This window comes from Cebidichthys violaceus, unplaced genomic scaffold (genome assembly GCF_023349555.1).
Source record: "Cebidichthys violaceus isolate CVI_PGR_0920_01 unplaced genomic scaffold, fCebVio1.0.p SCAF_14, whole genome shotgun sequence".
Taxonomy (NCBI): domain Eukaryota; kingdom Metazoa; phylum Chordata; class Actinopteri; order Perciformes; family Stichaeidae; genus Cebidichthys; species Cebidichthys violaceus.
This window is the reverse complement of record NW_027176307.1, coordinates 9251176-9269750: the sequence shown is the minus strand read 5'-3', so window position 1 is coordinate 9269750 and position 18575 is coordinate 9251176. Positions and strand designations below refer to the sequence as shown.

At 40.5% G+C, this 18575-nt stretch overlaps 1 protein-coding gene across 2 annotated transcripts in view; it reads left to right on the top strand.

Annotated features, from left to right (window-relative positions):
• Nucleotides 1-17680, top strand: part of LOC137871121 (adhesion G protein-coupled receptor F5-like) — a 40316-nt gene extending 22636 nt beyond the window's left edge. The window contains exons 12-29 of one of the 2 annotated variants that reach the window (XM_068708738.1): nt 974-1144; nt 3755-3799; nt 3905-3964; nt 6693-6752; nt 8362-8472; nt 9102-9208; nt 9299-9357; nt 9447-9586; nt 9669-9878; nt 11841-12050; nt 12155-12298; nt 12400-12578; nt 13484-13651; nt 13751-15160; nt 15285-15326; nt 16262-16323; nt 16484-16550; nt 16629-17680. In XM_068708738.1, the coding sequence (XP_068564839.1) occupies nt 974-1144; nt 3755-3799; nt 3905-3964; nt 6693-6752; nt 8362-8472; nt 9102-9208; nt 9299-9357; nt 9447-9586; nt 9669-9878; nt 11841-12050; nt 12155-12298; nt 12400-12578; nt 13484-13651; nt 13751-15160; nt 15285-15326; nt 16262-16323; nt 16484-16520 (3215 nt within the window). In that variant the 3' untranslated portion in view covers nt 16521-16550; nt 16629-17680. The remainder of the gene's footprint in view (nt 1-973; nt 1145-3754; nt 3800-3904; nt 3965-6692; nt 6753-8361; nt 8473-9101; nt 9209-9298; nt 9358-9446; nt 9587-9668; nt 9879-11840; nt 12051-12154; nt 12299-12399; nt 12579-13483; nt 13652-13750; nt 15161-15284; nt 15327-16261; nt 16324-16483; nt 16551-16628) is intronic. The other variant, XM_068708739.1, reaches the window with a different exon arrangement.
• Nucleotides 17681-18575: the final 895 nt, after the last annotated feature.

Here is an 18575-nt window from a genome sequence, read left to right as displayed (position 1 = left end):
CATCAGCATACAGGGCCACCTTGTGGGTGTTTGTAGGTTTTAACATATACATAATCACCAGGTTGGACTGCACTCCAAGAATCTGGAGGTCATCTGCAAAGCACTGCGCCCCATGACAATCAAACAAACGTTTACATTTTTGGGAATGGCTGGTTATAGCCGTCCATGGGTCTCAGACTATACTCTCAAGTCTCAACCACTCCGCGATCTCATCAAAACCGCAGTGATGAATACAGACGACTCCTTTCACTTGTTCGTAGCAGAAAAACAAGGATTTGCTAATGCAGTCCTGACAACAAGGAGAGCACAAGCAGGCCATAGCCTATTTCAGCACACAACTCAACCCAACCTTGTGAGGCATGCAACCCTGTTACAGGGGATTGGCTGTTGCTGCTTATGCAGATGAAAAGGCATGTGAATTGGCACGCAGGAGAAGTTTCACTTGGTTGCAATCTGCAGCCTCACCGCTAGATGGCGCCACATTCTACACACTGCACCTTTAAGTTATTCAGTATATACACAATTTTTTTCCATCTTGTGATGTATTTTAAATATTTTACACATTAAATTTATAGCATATAGCGCATGATTGTATTTTATTATATGTTTCTAAACATATAATTTTTTTTATTAATTCACAGTTGATTGATCTGTTTTAGCGTGTGAAATATATTTGATAGCTAGTTTTGTGATTTGCAGATAATCACGAAACTCAAACTGATACTGTGTCTTTACCAATCCAAGAAGTCAGGTGACACAATGAACAAACATAGCTGGTAGGACAGTTCAGCAGAATGAGATGCTCTTGTGAATGTCACAGTGAAAATATTTTAGACAACATCAAACACATAACCTTGTTTTCTGTAACTACAAATATTATACAGGTTTTCAAGGCTCTATTTACATAAAATATATGTCTTTGAAATGTGTTACACATGCACATGTTTTACAAAATGTATGTGATTGTCTCTAGTTTGCTATCCAAGCAGCGCTGGTTATCAGTACAGCTGTGAGGACCAGTATCGTTGGTCATGTGACCGGTGTCTCCTGTACGGTTCCTGTGACAACATCACTGAGGACACATGTGGATGCATCAATGCCATTCCTTCTGATGGACAATACTGCCAACCTGCTGATCAGCACAGTAAGTTGATCTGTAGTCGTTATTGCTTTCAAGCCAGAATATGATGTGCCTCATTGTAGAAACCCTTTTTCAACTCATGCTTTTGTATACAAATTAAAATGAAGATAAGACACTTTGAATAACACACTTAGTGTGGCTGGGTATAGTTTAAAAAATGCCATTACCAATACCAGTGCTCCTAAAGTGATGCCGGTACCAGTGGGGTGCACTGCACAGCGCTCATACAGATGTGGTCCCCCAACCTACGTGGCGGGACCTAATTATTGCGGAAGCATAGTGCCCACCCTCCAATTCCTCCCAAGTTAAAACTGTTAGCCCAGTCATCACCATTCTCATTGCCTGGAGCTGCTGCGGTATTGGGCCAATCACCCGTCCTTTAAAAAAAATATACGGGCACAAAAAGGACGTAATGCAGGCAGTCACTGGGTCACAGAACATTTTACCCAGGAGGGGAGCTAGCCAGCTAGCGTCTGGTGACCGGGCCTTGGCACATTGAGGTTCGGCCAGGCAAAGCTCGAAAAATCTGATTTGGAGGCAATGCACTGTGGGCCTGCATAGGCATTGGGGTCGGGTGCAATGTGAGCCAGGAGGCAGGCATGGGCATGGACCTAGATATTGTTGGGCTCATCTCAATGCATAGCACTGATTCGGGAACCAAACTCCTGAAGAAGTGCTGGACTCCATCCTTTTCTGAAGTTTCCCAGAGTAAGAGGTGCCGAGCAGGTGCCATACTGTATGTCTTGGACACTGGTGAGGAAAGGAGCAGAGCTCTCAACTTAACACCACCTGGTGACGAGTTGAATCAGATGGCGGGGGGAGGCTGCCCGACAGACTTGGTAAACCCAAGAGTGTAGTGAGGGGAACTGGGAACGTCTGGCTGAGGCCCCTGTCTGCAAGGTCTTCAACTCCCACCTCTGGAAGATTTTTTTGTAGATCCTCAAGGAGACTGGGGACATGGAATCCGAGTGGGCCATGTTCAAAGCCTCCATTGTGTAGGTGGCTGCGAAGAACTGTGGATGGACAGTCACCGATGCCTGTTGTGGCTGCAATCCAAAATCCGCTGGTGAACACCAGCAGTGAAGGAGGCTGTCAAGCTGAAGAAGGAGGACTTTCGGGCTTGCCAAGGGGTCTTTGGAAACAGCAGAAAGGTAGTGATTGGCAAGAAGGGCTGCAGCTGCGGTGGTTACAAAAGCGTAAACCCGGGTGTGGGAAGAGTTTGGGGAGACTTTCGGTTGGCCTCAAGGAAGTTCTGGCACACTGTTAGACATCTCAGAAATGGAAAGCAGGACAGATATTGTGGAGCGGTGAAAAGAGCATTTTGAGGAACTCCTGAACCCTACCAACACGTCCTCCGTAGAGGAGGCACAGTTTAAAGACTCAGGGAAAGAGCCATCTATATGTCTGGCATGGGTTGCTGAGGAAGTCAAAAAGCTCTTCGGCGGCAAGGCAACAGTAGTGGATGAGATTTGACCTAAAAGGCTGAAGGCTTGGACTGTCTTGGCTGTCATGCATCTTCAGTGCCATGTGGAGGTTGAGTAAAATGGAGCATGAGATGTACAGGAGGTTTGGTGCAGCGTCAGGAGTGCTACGCGAGTGGTACCAGAGCGTTGTGGTGAAGAGGGAACTGAGCCAGAAAGCAAAGCTCTCGATTTACCAGTCCATCTATGTTCTGATTTGGTAGTGACCGAAAGAATGAGATTGTGGATACAAGCGGCCGAATTGAGCTTCCTTCGTAGGGTGGCTGGGCTCAACCTTTGAGCTCAGACAGCTGAGGTGGTTAGGGCTTCCTGGACGCCTCCCTTTAGAGGTTTTCTGGGCACAGCCAACTAGTAAGAAGCTCCTGGGTAGACCCAGAACACACTGGAGAGAATGTGTATCTCATCTGGTCTGGGAACGCCTTGGGGTTCCCTAGGAAGAGCTGTGAAGTGTTGCTGGGGAGAGGGACGTCTGGAATACCCTCCTAAGCCTGCTGCCCTCGCGACCTGGCCCCGGATAAGTGCAAGACGATGGATAGATGGATGGATGGATAGATAAATGCAGAAAACAAAGCTGTGATTTATTAAACATATATCTCTTCCAAATGGCTGGTTTACCGATTCAATATATTAAAAGGTAATGAGGAAATGGCAGTAAAAATGGTCAGGAACATTAATGCATGCTCTTTCCTTGATTGTGAATTGGGTCGCAATAGTTTCTCAATAAATGTAATTGTCTTTTCCTTAAATTACATTACAGTCATTTAGCAGTCGCTTTTATCCAAAGCGACTTACAATTCAGTATCTATCTGTACACCATAGGCACAGCTACGGGAGCAATTTGGGGTTAAGTGTCTTGCTCAAGGACACATTGACATGCGACTAGCGGAGCAGGAGCTGGGACTTGAACCGCCGATCCACTAATTGAAAGACGGCCCTGCTCTCCACTTAGCCACGGTCACCCTTAAATGAAAGATGACTCCACTTTTTCAAATGTAAAATCCGGAAAAATTACACGAGTTATAGTCAAGCAATTGAAGTGTACAGTGGTAATTACCTTTGATGTGTCAGTCTCTATATTTCCCTATATTTGTATCTATTCAGCAGCGACTCCTCTCTCTCTTCCTGCTTACAGACTTTACAGCCTGCAATATTTCAACAACAACTCCATCACCACCAAGTAAGACAGGGAAGACAGTATTCAACTTATGACAAGCACTAAAAGGATTTACAAAAAGGATTTAGGCAACACTCTGACAAATAAATGTTAAAATGTTCTTTTCAGATTCAACACCGACTGCTACACCTCATGGGAACACTACAACGGCCACAATGTCACCAACAAGTGAGTACTAAGCCCAAGGGTCACCCATTTGGACGCAGAGTACATCAAAACTTAGAGAGTTTTGTGTTAAAAGTAACTGGCAGAGAACCCACGAAGAACGACTATAATGATGTTATAGTTCTGCAGAAACCTCAGCGTCCTGGGAACAACATGAACCAGGTCACTTCTACATGAGACAAACACATCTCCCATCAGCCAAGCAAACAAATAACAAAATATCATAAATCATACTCGATATGACTGGAGAAGACCGGAGAAAACAGCTGCTACACTCCGTTAGCAACGTGCTACCTACGAACAACAACTTGACGGAGATTACAGACATATCTTCCATTTCTCTCTCCGGTAAACCATCGCAGAGATATTCAGCTTCGAACACAAAAAGTCACACAGCTTTCATCGAATATTGTACTCACTTTTGGTCGAATCTCAGCGAAAAAATTAAAGCTGCAAGCAGCATTGATCGGGCCCTCGCAACTTCACGCACGTTGAGGGTACTGGCAGGACTCTGGTTGACGCGGCCATGCATTTCTGTGACCGTCATACACTGTGTGCACGAGTTAGATGATTTTTCCTGCGTCGACAAGCAGCGCAGCAAGATCATGTTGCCAGGTCTTAAGCCTCAAATGTTTTTAAGTGTACCCCCAATACAATCATAGATGTAAGCCTGTTAAGATCATTAAGAAAATGAATGTGCGTGAATGCGCTTCAATGTTTGAAACATAACAAACTGTCAGTTTACTGGGATGGGGTTCAACTCCCTGCAGTGTCCTGCTGATTGTATTTGGACTTACATGAAAGTTAACAGAACAGTAGTGTCATTTGCTTTTACTTGAACACTTCAATTTAACACTGTTTTCATTTTAAGCTCTTCTGTAACTTTAGATTGTAATGTGAAGCATTCATTATAACATTTAACCTGATTCTCATGTAGAAGCTCTGGACAGATCATTTATACTAATGCCCACTGACATGGTTTGAGAACCACTGTTGTCTATCTTTTGCTCTCCAAGCATCTTAGTTTGCACATATTTAGATCAGAGAAGTCTTTTTCTCATGGTGTGACCACAAACCCTTTTATTAAGTTCAGTGTTTGGGCCGCTGTAATTATAGAATCCTGCTTACGTCTGTGGTTGCCAGTAGGTGGCGCTATGACTACGAGTTAATATTGGCATGCAGATGTCCTAAAATCATGACAGTAATCAAGCATGTCAACTTTGGGACAGCTTTGACAAAGTACAGTTGAGTTACAACAGCTTGATGGATGATGGCGAACCATGTAAAATGGCCGCTACACCAAGTCCATGTTTGATGAATTCTAAACTTTTAATCACAAAGGTCTTTAGATTGTTCTGACCAAATTCTAAGCTGATCTGATTAATTACCTAGGACTAGTTCGTAGTACAGCACCTGGAAATGGGAAAAATACACGAGAAATTCATACAAAATTAGAAATGGCTGACTTCCGGTTGGGTTTAGAGCATGGACCCCTACGACTTTTTTTTAAATCCACATGTGATACATCTGCTTACCAAATGTTATACATCTAGGTGAAACGTACTGCGAGGGCTGCATCGTCAAAATATTGTAGGGGCGCTATCAAGCCGAGTTGCCACTCTGAAGCATTAAAATCACATCAGATAACTACATTCAGGATTTTAAATGTGTGTGACAAGTTTGATTTTATTTTGAGTATTTTTAGCCCCTCAAAAACACCTTTGTTTTTCATGGCGAGGAATGCGTTGCCACGGCAACGGCATTTCACGAAACAACAAGCTTTGAGTAACTTTTAATCACAAAGGTCTTTAGATTGTTCTGACCAAATTCTAAGTTGATCTGATTAATTCCCTGGGAGGAGTTCGTTAAAGTAGAGCGCCTGGAAATTGCAAAAACGACACTAGAAATTCAGACTAAATTCAAAATGGCTGACTTCCGGTTGGGTTTAGGGCATGGCCCCAAGAGACTTTTATTTAAGTCCACATGTGATACATGTGCCTACCAACTTTTGTTAATCTATGTGAAACGTACTGCGAGGGCTGCTTCGTCGAAATTTTGTAGGGGGCGCTATTGAGCCGATTTAACACTCTGATTGAATAAAATCATATTATATAACTACATTTTGGCCTTGTGATCTGTGTGTCAAGTTTGCTTGTGTTTCGAGCTTTTTTAACCTCTCCAAATGACCATCGTTTTTCACGGCGAAGACTGCGTTATCATGGTAACGACGTTCGACGAAACATCAAAAGCTTAGAGAACTGGCATTATGAACTTCTTACATTTGTGTGGAACTAATTTGATGTTGATCTGATTTTCCAACTAAGAGAAACAAGCCAAAGTATAAAGACTTTAACTTACTGTTGCCAGTAGGTGGCGCTATGACTATGATTCAAAATTGGCTTGCAGATGTCTTCAGGCCTGGAGTCTAATCAAACATGTGAAATCTGGTAAAGATCTGATGATGTGGAGTCGAGTTACATCAGTTTATTCGTTCATGGCGAAGGATCGAAGTTCGCCGAGCCGCCACGTCGTTTTTAAAAGGTTTTAAGAAATGTCTCTAGAATTCAGACATCGCCACCAACAGCTGTCTTTACCAGTGGGTCTTTAGAAATGTGTGCTGGGACATCTCATCCCTGGTTGACATTTGTTAAAATACTTTCTGTAATATATCTTCACTTGAAGGATTTCACTTTCCAGTTTAACATACATGATTATGAAATCATATTTTCAGATGCAACAACAGGCATGATAACAACAGCAGTTACCACAACACCTACAACAATTGTAACAAGTAAGTGTTGAAAACTATTGGTTATAGCACAGAAATAACAGATCCAGGCAAATTGAACACCTGTAACTACAATAGATGTGACTTCTACAGGACCTGCGACAACAACTTTTATAAATCAGTGTCCAGAAATTATTTGATTTAATTTAATAATAATTAAAGCTACCAAGAGGAACTTTAATTCTGTGTTGAGTGTTGCGGTCTCTCTGGACAAAAGCAGTAGGTTCCGAGGACCAGAATCCCTTTAGAAAACCTTTAATTTCATCAGTCTTAGCTTCTACTGTCAGCAGTAACAATGTTATACAGGCAGAGCCTCACCTGTCATCATGAAAAGTAAAAAACTAATAATGCTACTGATCTGTGCTATAAATGTCATTTCTGTATGATTCCAATCATTTCAAGCATTTTTATAATCAAAATCGCTGAATTAGCGCATGTCCTGTCCAAGCTGTGCCTCACCTCAGATTGTGAATCCCTCACAAACTGGGTTGAGCGCGGGCCTTTTGCTTTCTCATTGTTTGTCACCACTGTAATATTTGTAGACACTTTTATTATATGTCCTTTCTTTACATAGAATAGGTACTGTATTTCACGTCTGTGTAGAACATATTTAGTGTTGCTGATCTGACATTAAACCGCAGTGAAAAAGCACAGAGGGGCAAACAGTACGTCTGCCTCACTGAAGAGGACGTGCGAGAGCCCACGGGTCGGGTTCATGCTTGTTCTCTCGTTGATCTTCTTCTACACTTCTCTTCTTCTTCTTATATTTTGCTTTGACCAAAACAATTTAAGATTCTATATCCAAGCTTAAAAATGTCTCAAAAAAACAGCGAAATATGACCAAATCAACAGCAATTCAACGTAGGACAGGTAAAGTAACCTTTTATGTGTTTGTTGTTCTCTTTATACATCCATGGTTGTTAGACAGATTATCGCGGAATCTCACGATTTTCGCGGGTGTTGAAACGCTCCCAGTGTAATCAAACATGTACCTTACCTATGTGTGTGTAAGGAATGCTGATATGAAAAACAACCAGTAGTCAATGTGCAAGCTGCCAATTGAATGGTGATTTAAGCTTCTCTATTGGGTTCATATATTTGTAAATCTGACTTATCTAGTGTCAGTGCCTCACCAGCCACGAACCTCACCGCACGTCATTGCTGTTATATATTGAAATACTTTGTCATGAATTTTCACTTGAAGGTTTTCACTTTCCAGTGTAACATGATTATAAAATCATCTTTTCAGATGCACAGGCATGAACACAACAGCAGTAACCACAACACCTACAACAATTGTGCAAAGTGTTGGAAAAATAATTGTTTTAGCATACAAATAAAAAACAACATAGTTAATGCCACATCACAGTTTGTCCCCCTGCCATCGGGGAGAAGGTACAGAACAATAAAAACATGTACAAACAGACTGAGGAACAGCTTCTTCCCCAGAGCTGTATCCTCCATTATTACTTAGTAACGTTTTTATTCCTTTTGCATTTTGTATTTCCTTTTGTATATTGTTTGTTATCGCTGCTGAGAGCTACCAAATGAAATTTCGTTGTATCACTACAATGACAATAAAAACCTCTTTATCTTACCTTATCTTTATCAGTTGCTACCTCCACTCCAGCTCCAAACACGAACCCCACAACAGCTACAAGTACCAAGGCTGCAACCACTACCACGACCACCACCAGAGTTCCTCCCACTAACTCCATCACAGGTATTGTTTCATTGCCCAAAGAAAATGGTCCTACGGATCAATTTATGATCACTAAATGTATCTTGTATTATTAATTACATTACATTTCTTACATCAGATGTCTTAAACACCACTGTTCCAGCTGTCTCATTTGATGGCCATTAGAACTGAGGGTCAAACTCTCAAATTCAAACATGATGTTAGGATTGCTTTATTGGATCAAGGAAGAGGCAACGACATCTCAGTTGCTCTTCAGCAAAGCTGCAGAGGATGTCTAAAAGAAAGCAGAATTTCAGGCACTAGAATACCATTCATACACATATTGAAAAAAACCTTACCTCATTTATGGCTTCAGAGTCAGGGGCTTAAATGTAAACAGAGCAGACAGTGCAGTTGCACTGGGATGCAGGCCCTCCAACAATTATATTTACAGCATAATATTTTGAGAGAAATGGTTTTATATACCATTGATCTGCACTGGTATTCAATTAGATCCTAAAGTGAGCCATGGTTTATTGTCCACTCTCTTGTGTTGTTTCTTTTGTGTCCTGTCTGCCTGACTTTTTTGTACTTGTGTTTGTCAGTTTCTTAAAAGCATAAGCATTTATCCATAGCTTTGCTCATGTATTTCATCTCTTTTAAATAAACAGAATTCAATGTGGAAATGTCTGTCGAATTAAACAAGACCTACCCACCGGATTTAAATGATAAATCAAGTTCTGCATACAAGGATCTTGAGTCGAGGATTAATGACGTGGTAAGTGCATTGATAACACCATATTCAGTTGGTCCTTTTTCAGTTCTTCATGTTCTGATGTTGATGTTATTAATTACATCTCTTCCACAGTTATTGAACGAGTATAAAGGACTCACAGGGTTTGTCAATGTTTCTGTGACTGGATTCAGGTATTGGCAATTTTTCCGTCAAAAATGTTTGGAAGCAGGAATCCGTACACATTTTACACCACAAAGCTGACTTGTGTTTGTTCTTACAGTGAAGGAAGCATAGTAACAGACTTTACTGTTCAGACAAGACAAATTATTCTGCCTGAAGTGATCAACGCAAATACAAACCTTCCAAAAGCAATGGCCCCCATTGCTGAAGTTATTGGCTCAGTTACTGCAGTGTTCAAAAGTAAGTTCAAAATAGCTAGTAGATAATACATTTTTGTTTACTTTATTGAATTCCAAACTGATATCTTTTAATTTTTCCAAAGGTCCAATTCCCATCACCAGCTCTCCAGACATCATTTACACTGGCCGAACCATGACGCTGATGTGTGACGACAAGCTGAATGAGGGAGACATTTCCGGTTCTGTGTGGACATTTAAAGGAAGGGAAATTAAAAGCGGTGGAAGGATTATCATATCTAATTCTGGTGTGACCTCTAGCCTTAAAGTTAACAACGTCATCCTTCGTGATATTGGTAAGTCAAAGCTAGCCGAATTTGTTGACTAATACGAAATCAATTACCACAATATCACTTTGCAATTTGTATAAAGCAGTAGTTACCTCAATACTCAAAGCTGGATTCTACATTCCATATTTATGTGAATTGAGATAAGATATATCATAGTTTGGGGATTTTATTCCTGTTATGTCAGAATATTGTGAAACAATATTAAAGTTGTCTTTTCCTGTGCTAGAGTAAAATAACTTTTTTGTTTTAGAGAAATTAATTCCTCTTCTTATTTAAGGAAATATTTGGCACCTATGTATTAGCTGTTGATGGTAAAGGAAGTGAATCGAAGCAAAAAAACTGCGTGCTATATTGACCCCAAAAGCGGAGTTGTCCTACTTGCGGAGCCATGCTTGCAGTGCCTACATGTACCAGGATGCATTGCGCGCTAGCGTCTGTCCAACAGTGCCTCTATACGCCCCTTGTCCCTCCACTCAGCAGCTGGGATGCAAGACATAGGAAACTTCTGTTGGTCCTTTGTTTAATCCTGCTGGAACATGGTCCCAACACCTTCCAGAATGAGATCGGCAAATCAAAATATTTAAATACATACATTAATACTAAATAATATGGAACTCCGTGCTTAATGCAACTTCATGGGGCTTAAGCTCAGGCTGAAAGCCACCTGGGTTCTATTGGAGACTGCTCCAACACAGGCAACAGAGAGGACTCCCATTGGTTAGTTGACTATGTTAGTTGACTGGTGTTGAGGCCTTGAGTTTGTTGTTTTGTCCGTTGCCGTCTTGGTTTTTTGCAACCACAAATGACACGAGAGTGTGGAGCTAAGCACAACCAAACGTTTAACAAAAATTGCTCCAGGTAAGGGTATGAATGATTAGTTAGAGTACTGATGGGCAGGTGGCACCTGGGGTGTGAATGGGTGAGTGATGACCTTTAGTGTTAAAGAGCTTTGAGTGGTCAGAAGAGTAGAAAAGATTGATACAAGTACAGTCCATTTACCATCTTACTTTCATGAAACTGAAAACACACTGTGTTTTTTAGTCTTGGAACTTTAACCCACATGCAGTGTCATAAACAACTCCCAGACAGGACAACTCCCAGACAGGAGTTTATTTACTCTAAATAGACCATAATTTATGAAATGAACATCATGCTGTATTGAAGAATACTTTAAACTAGCAATTGAGACCATAAACTCATGTTTACAATGTCGACTGAGGTAATAAATCAAGTGAGAAGTAGAGTCATTTTCAGACTTCTTTTTGCAACCAGGAGTCGCCCCCTAATGGCCATTAGAAAGAATGCAGGTTTAAAGCTTCACTTTTCAGAACCGGTAGTTGCTGCAAGCCCCACAGCTACTGGGAGTTTGTGCTGTGCGATGAAATTAGTATAATTATATATATTGTATATAATTTCCATCGTTGTGTGCATAGTGTTTACTCGGCTCCATTGTCATGTCAGAAGAAGCAACAATATCTTCTATCGGTGTGCCGCACACAGTGTTGTTTATTGTGTCATTCTTGTTTAGTTTCAGCATAGCAGCAACCTGTGTGTGGTTTTGATGCGTACAGTGCACACATGGCAGAAGTTTGCCTTCGGGACTTTCTGCCACAAATCTTGTAATGTTTAGACAATAATCCTAGTTGGTTAGGTTTAGGAAAAGATCATGTTTTAGGTTAAAATAAACAATTTGTGGCAGAAAGCCCTCAGGGTCAATATAGCACGCACTAAGGAAATGCTTCAATGGACTACATCTACCGTCAACACTGATTGGACATCCACTTAAAAGGTGACACATTGTCACTTTTAGATAGCATACTAGCCACAACAGTCATCTAGAAAAATAATGTCAATGTATCAGTATCAAAATGTTTAGTAACAACTATAGTGAAAAGTTGACAATTACAATTTTTCTTTATTTTACAGCATAATATTGCAACCATTGACACTTGCTTCTCTTAATCACAGGACGTTACGAATGTACTCTGACGGGCTCAAACATATCTTTCAGCCAAAACGGAGATGTAACGAAAGAAAAAATCAAAAAAGCTCCCATTATACGAGTGCAGAGTCAAGTCAATGTTAAATGTAAGGAGGGACAGAAACAATCTCTTCAGTGTTGTGTGCAGTCCACCTATACGATCAAGTGGTTCAGAGACTCAGAGCTTTTATCCACCAGTAAGTATCAAGTGACGTTGAAAACACTCAATCTGACCATACTGAAACGCTGAACTAAGCTGTTTGCAGTTTCTCTCGTTAACAACACTGTTAAACGTTCACAGACCCAGTCACTAACAATGAAGAAAACTGCATCAAGTATGATTACACGTTAAGTAGCTGCAGCGAACCACGGCAAATCGTTTTCACTTGTAAAGTCGAGAGTCCACTGTATGAAGAAAAAACAGTGTTGAACGTTTTCCGAGACGGTAAGAGCAACACTTAACATATGATTTTGCTGTTCCTTAAGATGTTGTTTTTTTTGCCATCTTCATGTCAGACACTAATTGATAATTTATTAACTCTTCAGATGTTGTATGTAATGCTCCTCCATATGGTGAGGGACAAGAAGGCGACATATCAAGCATAGGATGTGATGAAGGCCTAGAAGGCTTCAAGAAGGCGCAGTGTCAGAGCTCAGGAGAGTGGAGATTTTTGGAGGACACCTGCATTGTAACAGAAATCAAGGAATTGTTAATTGATTCGGAGGTAGGTAATCAATTTTGCCATTTCACCAATATGTAGCTACAACTTCACTCAACTTCTGGTCTGAGCCATATCATCTTCATGACATAGTCGGTCAATCAGCACCTTGACATGCTCACTAGTCCGTTTTATGTTGTATCCTGGTTTTAATCAGGTTGTGGATTTGATATAAAAACATTCACTAATACAACTGGTCAATGATGATTCTACTGTCATACATGTTTCTGATTGTTTCTGTGATGTAAGGTATCTCTTATGTACTGAGGTGCAGCTATTATCAGTATCAGACTTCCCGTTGTGATTGTCCTGACCAAATTGTATGAGACGATGTTTATTTAAACGAGGAATTATTACGAGGAAATTCATTTTGTGTTAATCGTGGCGGTCCCGTGTTGACAAAAGCACGGTGGTGTTTCTGAGCACCAGAGTCCCTTAAGAAAACCTCTCATTTTACTGCAGCAGGGCCTGACAGTCTGACCCACGCATTCCTGGTTCTGGTTCTCCCGTGTCTCCCTTCCTCCACGTTAAAACTTTTATTTATATAATTAATTTGAGCTTATCAATTTTGAACCAGGACCTTCACTATTTGGATGAATACACTTTTGAACAATAAGGTGTGTCAGATGCAGCTGTTATTACAATGTGTCAAATACATTTTTTTAAACATTCAAGTAAATATTGGATGCACCCAGTATGGCATATACCCAATATTAAAGGACTCAGATCGAGATCGGTCCAAAATAACTGAGACATCCTTAAGGCCAGCCAATTCTTTTAGCCTGCTTTTTCCTCTTGTGGCTTGAAAGGTGCACAGCTGTTGTCTGTAGCATTTTCTAGTGACCAGAAAGAAACATCTCTGCATATGTCATGAATATGTTTGTTGTGTTTCTGATGTTTCATTCTTTTAGTCTTTGGATGAGGCAACGGTGCCAGAGTTTGTGGCGGATCTAAATATGACTGTCACAAATGAACAAAGTCAAATTTCGAATTCATCTGCAGCCATAGCCGCTATCGTTGACATCATAGGGAACATTGCAGCCATTATCACTGATGACGTCAGTCAATCTGTCATAGAGGTATGTTAAACCTTCCCCTCTGTAGCCTGTTAATAAAGGTTATGTGTGTACTTTTTGATGAGGCCCCACCCTCACAATGAAATGTTTCTTCATCTGCAGGATGTACTTGGAACAGTTGATGTCATCATTGGTGATGATTCAAGAGAGTCCTGGGAATCTCTGAATGCAAATGAAACCAGGAATTCGAGCTCGAGACTACTGGGTTCATTGGAGTCCCTCGCTAGCGGATTGGCCGAGGAGGTTAACTTTGCAACTCAACGGATCCTGTTAAACAGTACCACATTTAACAACTCCTTCAGGGCAGATCTGAATTCAAGCGTCGTCTTAGTAATACCAAACGACATCAACCTTATCAACGTATTAATCACCACCATTACCTTTCGTGCTCTTAACAATGTCATGCCGACGCGAAACTCCAGCTTTGACACAAGCCTCTTCAACGCCAACAGCAATGAGACTGTCATTGATGATAACATCAATGCTGCTGTCGTGCTAGTCCAAATAAAGAGAAATGAAACAATTCGGAATGTTACTCTGAGCTACAGCAAGCTGAATGAGTCGCTGTCACAAGTCCCACAGTGCGTCTTCTGGAACTTTGCACTCTTTGGTTATCTGGGCGGTTGGGATGATGAGGGCTGTACATTTGTTTCCGACATAAACAACACAGTAACCTGCAACTGCAACCATCTCACCTCCTTCTCACTGCTGATGGCGACCGACATCCCTCCAGACTTGAGAGAAGCCCTAGATATAGTCACTTATGTTGGGGTTGCGATATCTCTGGCAAGCTTAGTTATATGTCTAATAATTGAAGGATACGTTTGGAAAGCCATTACCAGAAATAGCACTGCCTTCATGCGTCATGTTTCCATCATTAACACTGCCCTGTCTCTGTTGATCGCCAACATCTGTTTCATCATTGGAGCCTCTATTGCTAAGAACCCCCTCGAAAACCCAGGGGAGGACTTTGTGGTTCCACTTGAACCATGCAGCACAGCAACATTCTTCATGCACTTTTTCTACCTCGCTGTGTTCTTTTGGATGCTGGTGTCAGGCCTACTGCTCTTCTACCGGACAGTGATGGTCTTCTCCCACATGTCCAGGTCAATCATGTTGAGCATTGGCTTCCTATTAGGCTATGGGTGCCCCCTGATTATAGCTGTTATTACTGTTGCTGTCACAGCACCAGGAAATGGATACATCAGGAAAGACGAGGCTTGCTGGCTCAACTGGCTCGAGACACATGCCCTGCTGGCCATGGTGATACCTGCCTTGGTAATAGTTTCCATCAACCTTGTAATCGTAATTGTGGTCTTGTTCAAAATGCTGAGAAGAGGTGTGGGAGATGCTACCCAAACAGATGAAAGGCACACACTGGTGGTCATTCTAAGGTTTGCGGTCTATTTGACTCCTTTATTCGGACTGACCTGGGCTTTAGGAATCGGAACCATGATATCATCAACAAATAAGGGAATCCACATTGCCTTTGCCTTCTTCAATTCACTACAGGTATTTGCCATAACTGAAATACAACGTTGTAATTTAATAATTGCAGTATTTTTGTATAATAAAAGACTTTGTGTTCCGTCCTTTTGATTCTAAAGATATTTGCATGTCATCTGTCTTTCCTCAGGGTCTCTTCATTTTAGTGTTCGGGACATTGTTGAATTCAAAGGTAAGTTGGCTTCAAAGAAATCGTTTTTTTAGGAAATGCACTTATTTGCTTCTGGAAGAGATCGATGAAAAGCAGTGGAGAGAGTATTTAAATCCTGCATTTCATAAATTATTCTCAAAAGATAGTACTGTAGTATTGTGACTCAAATGTACTTACAGTATCAAAAATAAAAGTAGTCCTTATTGAGCAGAAGAGTTCCTATCAATGTTATTGATAGATTATATATTCTATAATATCATTATCATGATAAAGCAGGATTTTTTTTACCGTTGTAGTTGGCTGATGTGTAACTAATTACTACTACTGCAAAGCAATTGGTAACAGTACAGAAGTACAATATTTCCCCAGGATTGTAGTGGGGTAGAATTATTATGTAGCACAAAATGTAAATACTCAAGTTATGAACAAGTACCTCAAAATTGTACTTAAGTACAGCACTTGAGAAAATGTAAGTACTTTCCACCTGTGCCACACCCTCATGTAGGCACTAAAGCCTTGGTTATACTCCCAAATGGGTGCATTCAGCTGCAGACACAACGTAATAGTTCTGTTTATACTGTAGCTTAGCTTAGCAACAAATTGCCGATACCACTACACCCACTGATGACAAAATTTACATCATGTGGACTCTAGCGGACCCTTGCTTACTCCAAAAGTAGAACTTCGGCTTGAGTGTGGAGCTTAGAGACAGGCGGCAATTAGTTTAGCATGAAGTCTGGCAGCAGCTAGCCTGGCTCTGTCCAAAGTTTAAAAATCTGCCTTAACCACTACCACTAAAGCTCACTTAAAAACACATCATTGGAAAGCGAGTAAGCTTATTCCCCACAATGTCAAACTGTTACTTTTAAGCGTTAGTCTTGCTAAATATATATCAATTTACAAGTAGTTGAACATACTGAAATCTGACATTGACATAAATTTGATTGTGCCTTTAGATCCGTTCTATCCTGTCAAGAACATTACCTACATCAAGCACAGGCTCAAATAATACAACAGAGTAAGTATTTTTTATTTATTTCCCAAACTGTTGCATAAACTCTTTTTAATCATACCTGTTGTTGAATCTACAGGTCTTTTAATCAATCAATCTCAATGACAATTATGCAAGTCTTTTCTGCAATCACTTGCTTTTACATGCATTTTCTTTTCTACCATAGAGTACCAGTGGTGGTGTTTCCTCTAACAGTGGATTAAGCTGGATAAATCGACTGTGTGGAAGAAGATGCAAGTAGTTGTTTTAAATTTTGCAATTTTTCCGTCCATTTGAAAAAAACTTAACAATTTATTTTTTTTGTCTTTCAGATATGTACCATGTGTCAGAAGCAGCAAACTCAAGAAGCACTGGTGCATCGGAGTCATACAGCAATATCTGAGTCAATGCATTAACTGTTCACTTAAAATGTATTTCATAACTGACTCAAAAGATCAGTTATTGTTTATAATAATAAACTAAAAGGCATAAAGTTCACTTGAATGTTCACAGTTTTCTAATGAGAAGCCCTAGAAAAGCGAGTGTGACGTATCTGAACGTCAAGTTTTGTGATATTTGATTGTGAATAAAAAACTGTGAAATGGTACTTTTGAAACATGCCTTGTGCTGCTAATTTTGAAATGTAAAGTCTACTGTTTCTTGGTTTGGTAAGAAGCACAAAAGCCAGAGGAAGTAACAAGTAAAGAGGCAACTTCTAATTACTGAATATCTCACAACAGTAACTCAGAAACAATGACTGTGTAACTAATAAGTCATTATTTTTTGGTACACAGTAGTGAATCATACTACGAGTTTCTAGGTCTCTCATGATTACCTCACCATTACCTTTTCTATGCCTATCTATCTGAAACGTAACTACTAAGGATTTAACAAAGTAAATGGTAAATTGGTGAAAGTGTGTCTCGCTCAATGATCGACATGGACTAGCGGATCCGGGGATCGAACTGCAGATCCTCTGATTGAAGGACGACCCGCCTAGATACATAAGTTTTGTCTTGTGATAAATTCTTCACTTAGCTGCACTCAGCAAATGACATTTTGTCAAATCACTAAATTGAAGATGAAATCCTGTAATGAAAACAGTCTGCAGGCTTTGTGCCAGCAAATATACTTTGCACTATTTTGGTGTGTAAAGGTCAAATGAGTTTTGGTAGTAGTGCAGTTCGATAATGCATGTTAGCTCAACAGCAGGCAAAGTGCAATGGCATAGCTTTAGTGTAGTTCACACACATCATTTCAATGATCTCCCTGCCCACAAAGGGCTGTGGTGTACTTACAATGTTTGTTGTTATTTTGATGGATTATTCGACATTTGGCCAAAGGCTAAAAAAACAGTGATGCAGTGAAATAACTGTTTATTAGATTGTCAAGGTGAACTTTGCTGTTCAATGATGTGTATGGTTCAATGAGTTGTAAAGGAACAGTACATGTATTTTTTCAAATACATTTATTTTTTTGCATTATAAATAAAACACTTAACAATATTGAAGGAATATTGCTTCCACACCATGTTGAATACTATAAATCAGGGATTTCCAAAGTGTGGTGCCTCTAAGGGGGTGCGCGAGAGGAAAAATGTAATGGTGGTCTAATGTTGTAATAATTAATATTAAATATAATTTAAAAAAAATTAAGTGGGATTCTTCTCAAAATAAAAACATGAATTATAAAAATTCCCTTTGTAAGATTTAAATTTAAAATTAAAAACTTACAATTTAATAAATAAATGCACTTCAGCTCCTGCCGCCGTCTTCACACTAGCTAGCCTAGCTTGTGCAGCTAACGTCAGCTAACATCTAACTTCATTCATTCAGCAACATTCATGCAAATATGCTAAACTGGCTGAAATCCGTGAAACTGTCAGGTGGGACATCTGAAGCTATCAGTCATAAAAGAGGAGAGGGACAGAGACAGAGAGGAATCAGAGGTGAGAGAAACGGAGAGGTGCGTTGGGGCGAGACCGGGAGAAGAAATCGAGCAGGAGTCAGAGAAAGATGAGACGGAGGAAGAGATAGCACAGACAAATCGGGAGCACATGGGCCCATCGCGGAGTCAAGGTGAAAAAAGAAGAAACGAGAGTGAGCATCAGACTGGGAAAAAAATTAGGAAATATGATGAAAATGATCTGGGTCTGGGCTTCACTTGGATTGGCAATGCAGATTGCCCAAAGCCACAGTGCGTGTGCAGTGAGGTTCTGGCTAACAGCTGTCTGAAGCCCTCTTATTTACGTCGCCACCTGAACACCAAGCATGCCAGTG